Raw genomic sequence first — 12241 nt, forward strand, 5'->3', positions numbered from 1 at the left:
GCTGCCAGAACCACTGCAGTCTTCACCACTCCCTTCCTTCCTCCAAGCTTCCTGAAGAATAAAAAAAAAAAAAAAAAAAAAAAAAAACACCCAAGAAGAAAGCAAGTACCCAGGAGTCACAGAACACTCCGTGTCTACACAATGCCACCTTTGGAAGGTTTCTTGTCACTGTTTCAACTACTTTAAAAAGGACTTAGAGATCGTTCTTCAAAAAAAGAAGTCTGAGAAAGGAGTCATTAAACATCAAATAAATGCTTTAACCAAGGAATAAGAAAGAAAAATAATTAGTAAATTCACTGTTAGGAGGCAAGGGTAGTTGCTAAAATGGGATGCAGAAACGTGTCTGGTCTTCACTCTGCAATGGGCTGAATATTGCCTTAATACTAAAGTAGCGGTTGTTTGCAAGGTATACTCTATTTTCATGGACCGTAGAGACTTAAAATTTAGACCACCATGTCTCACCTAGTCCTGAACAGAGGAAATATCAGTCATGTTTTCATTTTTTTAGATACGAGTGTCCCAGATTAGATAACGTGGTTGACCTACCTTTTCGGTGATATAGAAGTTTGAGCTATCAGCATGCTGCAGTGCAAAGTACTCATGGTTGGCAAGGGACCACCTTAAAAACACAAGCAAAACTGATCAGAAAAACAAACAATGGTCATTTTCATTTCTATACCGTGACACAGTTAGATGAATGAAGCACCCTGCAGTTGGAAGTGGGCCTACACCCAATATACCCCACAATGGAGCTCCTAAAACAAAAGGACACTAGCCTGACCAACCATTTCCTATGTGGATCATCTTGGTCTTCTTGGTCTTATTCCACACCTAGTGCCTGGAATATTTCGTCTTCATGGCTTTGAGCAGGGGTATTTAAATACGAAGTTATATTCCTCCCCATTTTGAAGGAGTGGAGCAGAAAGTGGGAAACAAAAGAAATGGATGCAATTTAAATTTTTGATAATTGTTTCATTCCCATTGCTTCTGTGTTCTACAATCCCCCAATCAGTATGCTTGCTGCAAAATGGAAACATTCCCATTAAGTATCCCAGGTCTTAAATAAACTCCAAGTAAGACTCGCTTCATAATTCCGCTCTCATAGCAGAAAAACCTCATGCAACTTCTCCAAGTGTTTCTCCTTTGCATTGTTAGAGCAGCCAAAGACAAGGAGGGAAGCTCTAACACTGGGAAGTTCCTGCGGCTGCCAAATTACACACAGGCTTGTCTTTTAAATTCTTTTATCTTCTATGGGAACCTAAATGGTCCTCTCAATTTATATCAGATGAAGTGTGTATTTAACCTCAGGAACTTCAGACTGCTCCCTGCTGAGTAGGGTGAATGAACCACAACTTTTCAAAATAAATAAAAGCGATCCCAGTGTGCATAAGCCAGCCATTTCACACTTTCTGCTCTTTGAGGAATAACAGTAATTTTTTGGTATAAGAGGGCATGTAAATCTTACATAGTAATTCGTGATGGGCAGGTCAAGGAGTGGCTGAGGAATAACATTTTATAATTGCTAAGGAATATTTTATTAGCTTCTCAATTTGTGGACTGAAGCAACTCAGACGAATCCTAAGTAATACTTACCCATCACAGACTTCCTTTATTATTGCAGACAGCGGTTTTTTCTGCAAAATAGCAAAAAAGGGAAACACTGTTAGTTTCATTTCATCATTTTAAATAAAAGGAAGAAGAAAAAGAAGCCTAATAAAAAGATATCTATGTAAGGAGAATTTACATTTGCTATTCTTGGTTGTTGTCAATAAGTGGGTTTTCTCCAAGTATAATCTACTGCCATCCCCACCAAATACATTAATCATTTATTGCCCTTGTGGTCCTCTTTTTGATTCTTAATGTTATTAGTTGAACAAAATGTGCATCGTATTTTAACTTAGCTGCGTTAAAATCGAGATGAAAACATAGCGGCAATGAAAGCCCCAAGGTCAAATGATAACCGGAATTCCTCGGGAGTAGTACAGAGGCCGGCAACCAGCAGTTTGGCTTTATGCAAACAAGCTTGGATTCATGGTATTTTTACGAGACCCTGTGGCAAAGGCAATATGAGGCATTGCGAAATTGTTCCTGCAAAGTGCATAGAATTCTCCTCTTCACCGTGGCCCTGACCAGCGCCAATCAGGCAGCAGCTTGAGCTGGACACACTTGAGTAATGAGACCGTGACACCATGCGCCGCGGTGTCAACTGGCTGGCTGGCTGACTACAGCTGTGCTCTGGGCCAAATAGCCACAGCTGTGCTCCGCCTGCCTCCTGAGAGAAGGAATGCAGCAGAGAGACACACACACAGCTCACCCAGGCATGTTGAAACTTCTCTACTTCGGATGCAAACAGACACGGTCTGCCCCCTGGGGTGGGCGGCAGTGTGTCAACCAAAAGAACAAATCACAGACAAGAAACAAAGGGGGAAGAAAAATCAAAGAAATACAACACATGATCTTAGATTTTCAGATACAAACATACAAAAAGCTGTCTACATATAAACATGTTCTCCTTCTGTGCCTCTGAAGGGCAATGTGGTATGGGGAGGGGAATTCTGAATCAAGCAGAATCACTTCAAATCCTACCTCTGTTCACTTGCCTGCCGTGTAACCTACAGTTTCCTTAAATTTGCTGAACCTCAACCAATTTATCTGTAAAACAGGCATAGGGCCTATCCACTCCTCGGGGCTGCTATAAGAATTAAATTAAATGAGAATTAATACAAAGAGCAAAAAATTTCAAAAAAGGGTTAGGGTTCTGGCTTCTCACCCTCTTGTATCACAAAATAGGTTCCATTTTTCTCCTTTACATCCTTGCCTTTGGACACGACGCTACTATATCTACCCTGTTGGTGAATTCTGAACACTATTCACAGTCCTTTCTAAGGGCCTCCAGCCCCAGCTAAAATCTCGGTCTACAGGATTCCCCCAATGAACGCCCACCCACCAGAGGTCTGGCCTCTATGAGTGAGTCCGCCGCCATGTGTTCAAAAGAATGCCTGACTAAACTAAAAACCCAGTGGGAAGAAGGGGCACCTAGAATCACTGAGGGGTGGGAAGGTGCTGGGAGTACGCCGACATCCTGAGCTGGTCTCCTTTAGAATAAGATGAGAAATGGTGATTGGTTTTACAATGAACCTACATTTTATACAAGCCAAGGGCTTCGCAAGAACTCCTCCACTGTTTATGGCTTCAGCGGTGAGTTAAGGGGCAAAGGTGTTCTCACAACCAAGTGATAAAGGAATTTTAGGAACACAGTTCTGCCCAGAAGAAGAGGACTTTGCACTTCCAACTGCCAGAGACTTCTCCAGGCTAATCGTATTTCACGAAAACCTGCCAGTCCTAGACCCCTCCTCTTACGTTTTGCCCCCTCAAAACTGAAATCTAAATCACAGGGCTGGATGTCAGCCTTCAGTTACACTGCAATAATAGATCAGACCAAGAAAGCGTTGCCGCTGATGTAGGAGAAGGCACCTAAAACAATAGCTCCCAGAATTAGACTCCCTCATTGAGGGATCAGAGAGGAATTTCATAATTTTTCATTCATGTCTGATTCATAGATTCGGAACCAAATCTGAAAAGAGAGCCGTCTATGGGGTACTTTTATATTTAGAATATTCTTCAGTTGGGGGGCACCTGGGTGGTTCAGTCATTAAGCTTCTGCCTTTGGCTCAGATCATGATCCCAGGGTCCTGGGATCGAGCCCCACGTCGGGCTCCCTGCTCAGTGGGAAGCCTGCTTCTCCCTCTCCCACTCCCCCTGCTTGTGTTCCCTCTCTCGCTGTGTCTCCCTCTGTCAAATAAATAAAATAAAATCTTAAAAAAAAAAGAATATTCTTCAGTTGGATATATGAAAAGAGTACAGACCACGGGGGAACTCAGAGATTTAACAAAGATTTCAGAAAAGCTCTAAACTACCGATGTAAAAAGGAATCACAGTTAACTGAACATAATGCACCCATCATGCAGCCTTCACCGCTTAAAATGAATGTTACGTGAGGATGGGGGCTGGCTCCACGACCTGCGTCCCACACTGCCCCCTCCACTCTTCTCGCTATGCCAACGAAGCATTAGCCCTCACCACCCAAAGGTAGTTCCACTGGCCTTTCAGTCCTCGGCTCCCTCATTGCAGCCACCTTATTTAACACTGTTACTACTACCTTCTTTTTGAGACCCTCTTTCCAGAGCTCCTACGGTATTTCTGTCAGTTTCCTACCGTTTTAACCAACCAAGCTTCAATAAAATCCAAGAGAGCCTTCATTGTTTCTCTTTTGCCTCTAGCTACCTAACTCCAAATTGTCTCTTCCGCTTTTACCTAATCGGTCAGTTCCTCATTCACTTCAACTGCCTTGAGTGTATATATAGTTCTGGCCCCAAATACTCTTGCAAATCTCTGAGAGCTTGCTAGATATAGCATTTAACTCTCCTGCAGGAATCTAATTGAAGACACAAACAAAAACCATCACTCTCACCCATCAATCTGCCCCAACAACAGCCTGGCCCCAAAGGTCCCCTACCCCCACCATGACATCTTGCTCTCAGGGCACCACAACAGCTCAGGAGCATCATTAGCCTTCATTCCTTCACTCTCCAGGTCAGCTTGGTTACAAGGCCCTGTAGCATTTTCACATCATGACTTCTCACCTCCCAACTACTCTTCTAAAATACGGACATTCCTCATCCCAACTCCTGTTAACAGACAAACCTTCCCCGATCCCGTCACCTCTCACTCTGCCTCCTGCGTCCCAGTGCCATTCCGCAGTGCTAGCCACTTCTCACAAATTTTCAGTCAAATGCTTCACCAGCACATCAAACTCTCATTCCTATCTTCCACGACTTCCGACACTCGACTTGCCTACTTTAGGCAGTTTTTTTTTCACATACCTTTGTACAGAATTGTTCTTCGCCTTCCCCTTTTCCTTACCCTGTTTTGTGATACCCAACTTTACACTGAGTCTCATCGTTATTTCCTCCACCACCTCTCTCCCCTTTATCCTTTCCAGACCTTACTATTACCTTTATTAAGAGTTCTCAGGACCCCAATCACCAGATCCTCACAAATAAGTCTCCACATCCCCAGTTTTTTTCTCTCCAACCCCTACAAGGACCATAATCAGACAAAATCAGACTTTCCCTATAAACTTCGCTCAGGTCACTCTTCACTCCAATTTCCTCTACGGATCCCCAGTGACCATCACCTACAGGGTATAAATCCTTTAATTAACTTGTCATCCGAGGCCTTCCACGATGTGGGCTCAAGCAGTCAAACTTTCTACTAATGCTGTTATGTGTTGCCCTTGCTTCTGGATTCTGATTCACCAAAAAAAAAAAAAAAAAATCCCACTTCCATACTTTCACCTTACACCATTTGTTGAAATGCCCCTCTCCTTTCCTGTTTCAGCTCTAACCCAATGAACTCTTACTACCACTAATATCCATGTCAAAGCCACCTCCTTCAAGCAGACGTCCATGATCTCCCCTACCACACAGAGATCACTCCCTCTGTGTACTTAGCACATTAAATAAATCACTCCTAAAACCTTTGTGTCTGTCTCATCTTCTTGTCCCTTGAGAACAAGACGTCTTAATTCATCTATGTTAATATCCAGCCTTCAGTACTAGTTACCACAGTATACAGGGGCTAAGAGAATCTAAAAGGAGACTCAGTACCTTTCTATTCAACGGAAAATCCACACATTCACTTTCTGTTAAAAAAAAAAAATACAAACAAACCCCCAAGAAAGTGTTGAATATAAAGCAAACTATTCTGAAGATTAGCCTGGATTTATTAGCACACATCCCCCTACTACCATGTAAACTACCCTGGGTGGCTCTAAGCAGCTGCTGATTATAAGCGGTGAGGCACGTGAAGGCTGTCATTACTCCCCACACAGACAACTCTAGAAGGAGTTCTGTGATTCATGCCTTGGAAAAGCATTGAGCAAGCTAGCTGATGATGAGTGTAACTCAACCAGTGATAAAACAGATACCAGTCAAATGACTGTCACCATCCCTTAGCAAGGTCACACAGGTGAGCAGCATGACCATAAACAGGACTGAACAAGATACCTCAAGCCGAACACGCTCATCTGGTGTCACCACTTTTCTCACTTCCTATATACAGCCCTCAGTCTGACACGAGCTCTTTGCCTGACTTAAATTCCAAGCCAAACACCGGCTCTGCCCATGTTTTAGTTAACATTTGCTCAGGCGACAGAAGAGGTTTCTGCCTATCTGCCCAGATGGCAAAGACTTGAGAGTGGGGTGACATCTTGATAGCTTTCAGTAGGCCTGATGAATAATTCGTCTTTCACCTCATTGAGAGAAAGGCTCAGGAGAAAAGAAAATGTGGCCTAAAAGGCTAAAAACTGATTCTTCTCTCCGTGATTTCAAAAAGCCTAAAGGAACTAGAAATAAAATTCTACACTCTGAATATACCTGGTTTTACAATACTGAGACAAAATTATTTTAACTACCTGAGTATGTTTTCATAACTTAAAAAAAATCATAACTGGGGCACCCAGCTGACTCCATTGGTAGAACGTGCGACCCTTAATCTCAGGGTCCTGAGTTTGAGCCCCACACTGGGTGTGGAGCCTACTTAAAATTAAAAAAAAAAAAAAAAGTAACTAAATTCCTTAAGCTTTTTGTTTTGAAGGTCAAAACTATCTTCTTGGACTCAGCAGTGAGCTGAGATGGGAAACGCAGCAATGTTTTTAAAGATAACCTGACGGGTCCGACAGTTATCAGATTTCAACATGCCCAGGATCAGGGATGGCCTCAGACCTCCACGTTCTTGTCCTCCTTCCCCTTTGCAATGGTGAGGTCATCTTGCAGCATTCGAAAGTCTTCCTTCACTTTATGTTATTCTGGGAAAATCTTAATGTTGGCAGAAATATTTTTATTTGTCAAACAAAGTATGCATTTCCATATGAATCTGATTGGCAAAGTACGATGTGCCAACGGTTATATTCAAGGAGTAGCTTTTTTTGTTTTTTAAGATTTATTCCTCCCTTTTCATTTTAACTCTCATTCTCCAAAAGAATTCCTTTATTTAACTTAATTTGCCCAAGACAGGAAGTCCAGAAAGCAAATTTCCCATACAAAAAGATTTGTTTATCTACTTTCCATAAAATCAGCTAGATCTTTGAGAACAGCCAAATTCCCTAGCAATTCATTTTTAATCTATGTCTCTGGCAACACTCTCTTCTCCCTGGTCCTTAAAGTGGGTGTTGGTCCTTTGCTTTCCTTTTTATTATCTCTCCCTTGCCTTTAATGAAATGCCAGTATCATAAATTCCGAATCCATGCCTCTCACTCCGACCCCGCTTCCAAGGTCTACTTCAGCATTTCCAATAACCCCTCGTGTGGATCCACGTGGATCCCGTCATCCCTTCAGCCTTCAGTCTTAACACTTCATCTTCTTCCTTACTAAACCAGATCTTCCTCTTGGCTCCCTTTTATCTCTTAAAAAAATTATTCTCCCACCCAAACCAAATGGTTCAAGACATCAGAGAACCCCGGGAAGAGACATCCTAGGAATCCCTGCTTATTTATTTCAGAGGGGGCGGAGTCCAGCCTGCCTTGAGGCTCCTTCCCCAGAGACAGCACCATGGTTCTGCGCATCCACATCCCCTCCCTGACTTGCCTCTGATGAGCTCAGTTCCTATTTAACTACCTGTTCCTATCCTTTGGCCGAGGCACCTGGCCTGGAGACTTACGCAGCCCAAACGCTCACCTCGGGGCTCTGAAGTCTGTTGGTGCCCACACTGCTGTCTTGACACCGGCCCATGGAGGCTGGCAGCACCCCCAGCCAATGTGACCCACGTGACCACATGCCTGTGAGCCCCTGTAGATTGTGGGCTGCAATTCTTGCCTCTACATTCACTTCTCAGGCACACATTTGTCCTAAAATGGACATCCCCCAGCAAAGAAAGCCTGGCTTTACTGAAAGCGCATTCATTTCAAATGTTTTTTATGACCCAAGGGGGGAAAAATACTTTTGTGATGACATTAAGAGACACCAGAAAAGCATTTAAAATGCTGAAGTTTTATCTACTCCCCGCTTTTGGAGATCTTCCCTCAACTCGGAGCTCCCGAACAACTTTAGAAAAGGACTTCCTAGACTTGAACCCCCAACTTCTGCAGCTCTGGGTTTTGTAACCTGAGGCTTATGACTGCCCTTGGTGTTTCCGTCTTCTTTTCTGGAAATAAAAAGTCCCTCGCACACTGTAGTGTCACGAGTCTGACTTGAGATGGCCTAAGTAAAACCTCTGAGACAGCACCCAGGACAAAGTATGGCTCTGCACGTACCAATGAATAGGCTCTCTCAATTCTCGTATCCCGTTTGGACAGTTTGCAGGTAGGTTCTTAAAAAGTTGGTTACATAAATACATGGATGAATACCCAATTCCTCTTTCTTCCTTGAGTGACTCCAGCCCCGTTGCTGCCTTTGGCTCTCATCTCCTCCTGTTCTTCCTTCTTCAGCTCATTTTCATTTTGTCTGCCCACTTGATTATACTTGCTTTGGAGGCAGAGACCACCTCCGAGACACCTCGGTCACCTCCCAGGCGAGTGGCTGCCAGACGGCCGCATGGCGTGCAATTAACGCATGCTTTTTGATTAAGAACACATCTTCTTTTTTCAGACTTTTAGCTTCTTTCTCGTTCTTCTGGTCCCTTTCTGACTGCCACTGAAGCTCGGGCAGGAGCTAAAGATGGAATGTAGCAAGAGGAAAGCAGAAGCAATCCCCGATCCCCACCATGCATCAGCCTTCCATATGGCCATTGCCTTACAGTCTTTTTAATTGCAAAACTGTTTTCCGCAAAGACTTAAAAGTTTTTTGGTCCTAGACTATTAAAAAGCCTTTCTCCAATGCTTTAAAAGAATGTGACAGATGCTTTATTCTGATACTTTGAGGTGATACAGCACAGTGCTCGGGATTCTACTTTGCTTTATAAATGGAAATTCATTGAACATATTCTGCACAGCAGTTAGGAGTAACGTTGGCCCAGAAAGAAAAGAAACCCAGCTTCCAAATGTCAGGACACCTCTGAGAAGGGAAACGCCTGTTAACTATGACTTAGTCTACGATATGATTTGGAGAAACTTTAATGTATGATAACCCGCCCAGTTCCTGGAGGTGCTTCCTGACATTGTGTCAATGACACCAGTCATTTTAGAACAGCTATATCTTCCCCCCAATGAGCCCTACAACTATTCTCTATGCTTTGGAGCCATATACCTTTAGTGTGGAGGAATCTGATGCACTCTGAGGGGTGTGTGTGCTTCCTCTATTTTCCTAATAGCAGCCTAAATAATCTGAAGGAGAATGACAAAACCACACTTTTCTGGAGCAAATTCAGCTGGTTCTTGGAAAGCAAGTATTTTAACAACAGTTCCAATGTGAATCAGTGACACAAGATTGCAGGAATTGTCAGAAGTGACAAAAGGGCTCACAATGACATCTCCGTAGTAAAACCCTGTGTATCACGTTAATTTTAAAAACTGAAAGAAGACAGGCTATGCCACCTTTTCCTTGAAAAATGAGGACCCGTTTCAAAAATGGTTTCCTTATAGTGACTTGTTTCAAGCTTCATGAAACTAATTAAATATTACATTTTAGCCATATAAAGTACAATCTTTGTGTCATAAAAATTACTGGACTGCAGAGATGAGCAAAGACATAAATAGCGCTCTTATGTGTTAGTGGGTTAAAGACAAGTGATAAAACCTTTCTCTTTTAGGTATTCTGATATACTTCTCAGCAGACACTATTTCTCTTCAATTGCAAGGGAAACTGCAATTTTAGAAAGTGATAAAAATATAAAAAATGAACAATGCAAAAATGAAGCACTACTCATATCAATTATCTTCTGTGATTCTCCTAGTCCTTGACTACTTTATATTGTCCTAATATCAATGTTGACAGAGATACAAGAAACAAAATTTTTCCCCAAATTTCAGTATCTCAGGCAGCAACAACAATCAATTTCTCAATTCCTATATACCTCTGAACCTACCTAATATCAGTCCTCTCCAAGAAGTTTGCCCAGATGACTCCCCACTGGCTGGCAGGACACGTTACTCCACCACACACTTGCAACCAAGTATACTCTATGTGAAAATGAGGGATTCACACACAAACCAAGTCAGGTCTTATGGTCTGCCTAACCTTCGCTCATGTGAAATAGTCTTCTTATTTGTGTCAAGTTCATATGTGGAAGGTGGATAGTATTTATGTGCATGGCTTAAAATCTAAAAGGCAGGGGCGCCTGGGTGGCTCAGTTAAGCGTCTGCCTTTGGCTCAGGCCATGATCCCAGAGTCCTGGGATCAAGCCCCGCATCGGGCTCCCTGCTCAGCGGGAAGCCTGCTTCTCCCTCTGCCTCTGCCACTCCCCCTGCTTGTGTTCATTCTCGTTCTCTCTCTCTAATAATCTTTAATAAATAAATAAATAAAATTTAAAAGGCAGACAGGCTCAGTAAGATAAACAGAAATGACTGTCAACCCGAGTGGGTAAGGTTTTATCAGACCAGGTGAGCAGATACAAGAAAGCCAGATAAAGCTCTGAAGGCAAAGTAAGGTTCAGGTTCAATTTAAACACAGGATTATGAAGGTTTATCAACTACAAAGAAACTGAGATTGGATATAAGACAGCAGGCAAAAGCACACGGAGAGGAACTGGTGGTAAAGGGAGTTTTGAGAAGTGAGTTTGCTTTTTCAGTTCTTCCGCCCTTCTACTTCTTGACTCTCTTTGCTATGTAGTGGGTTTCCTTCTCCATGAGTGGATGCACTAATGCCAATTCGTCCTTCTTTTTTGAATGGTAATGGATGTGCTAAGACATCTGCCAGCAAGCAGTGGAAGGACATGGGCTTCCAATTCTCAAATATATGTCCCAGAAATGGGACAATGATAATCTAAGGCTGAACCACAGCCATGAATAGTAATAGAACAGGCTCTTCTGGAACTGTCTGGAATATGCAAACAAGGGCCGCAACCTCACACACTTTCTAAAACTTCCCTACCTTTGACATATCACCAACCCAGACTTCTATTATCTATCATCATTTGGCCAGCCTTTCTGATACTAATGATAATAATAGTAGCCATTTATTGAATGACTACCATATTTCCCCTACAAGATGTTATCACTAAGTCTATTTCACAAAAGAGAAAACTGTTAAGAGGATCTTGAGATATTAGGTAGCTGCTCAAAACTGCAAAGCATATGGAACAAAGCCAGAATGTGAATCAGACCTATATAATTCCAGAAGCCTTGCTCTTTAACTCCAGCCCACATCTGGAGTCCTGGCCACTGTGAACAACAAACCCAAGTGCCCAGAACTAACACCCAAGGGGAAGGGTGCTGGAATTTGTGGACAGCCTGGCACATAGTGAGTTCACAATAAATATGATTTAAGGCATGATGTTTTAGCACTACCATGAGAATAGTAGATGACCCTGCATCAGTCATTACCCACATAAATTATGATGAAATCCTAAGTTAACACTGAACCTTTTTTTTAAGATTTTTTAATTATTTATTTGAGAGAGAGAGAGAGGCATGAGCAGGGAGGAGGGGCAGAGGGAGAGAGAGGAGAGAGAGAAGCAGGCTCCCCGCTGAGCAGGGAACCCGATCAAGGGCTTCATCCCAGGACCCTGGGATCATGACCTGAGCCAAAGGCAGATGCTTAACTGACTGAGCCACCCAGGTGCCCCAACACTAAGCCTTTTTTAAAAAAGATTTATTTATTTGAGAGAGAGAAAGAGCATGTGTGCACTCGTGTGCACATGGGGAAAGGGGCAGAGGGAGAGAATCTCAAGCAGACTCTCTGCTGAGCACAGAGCCTGGTGCAGGGCTCAATCTCACCACCCTTGAGATCACAACCTGAGCTGAAACCAAGAGTCAGATGCTCAACCCACTGAGCCCCAACCCTGAGACTTTTCATATCCAGTAGAAGAATTCTTGTGCTTAGGTCCTCTTCTCATCTTAGGGTAGGCTCAAATCCACACCCTCATTCCTCACTTCACTGTAGTCCCCTTCTGTCTCAGGCCATTTTAACTTGAGTGTGTATCCTTCCATAACCTCAAACTCAAACCTTTCCCCAAAACTCTCTTTCTCAATTTTCAACTTTTACTCATCTTCTAGTTTGCCAGAAAATAAGCTTACAGTCAACATTACAGCTTCCCTGCCCTTCCTATCATTTGTCAGCCCTACCAAGTCACTCGCACGGTTGACTCT

At 42.9% G+C, this 12241-nt stretch overlaps 1 protein-coding gene across 7 annotated transcripts in view; it reads right to left on the reverse strand.

Moving 5' to 3' along the window:
• The window catches only part of ELMO1 (engulfment and cell motility 1), a 553802-nt gene that overhangs the window by 401390 nt on the left and 140171 nt on the right, over window positions 1–12241 (reverse strand). For all 7 annotated transcript variants that reach the window (XM_027573071.2, XM_027573068.2, XM_027573074.2 and 4 more), the window contains 2 exons: window positions 1594–1634; window positions 547–619 (listed from right to left, as the gene is read on the reverse strand). In XM_027573071.2, coding sequence (XP_027428872.1) covers window positions 547–619; window positions 1594–1634 — 114 coding nt within the window. The remainder of the gene's footprint in view (window positions 1–546; window positions 620–1593; window positions 1635–12241) is intronic.

The sequence above is a fragment of the Zalophus californianus genome, chromosome 12 (genome assembly GCF_009762305.2).
Source record: "Zalophus californianus isolate mZalCal1 chromosome 12, mZalCal1.pri.v2, whole genome shotgun sequence".
In the NCBI taxonomy this organism is placed as follows: Eukaryota; Metazoa; Chordata; class Mammalia; order Carnivora; family Otariidae; genus Zalophus; species Zalophus californianus.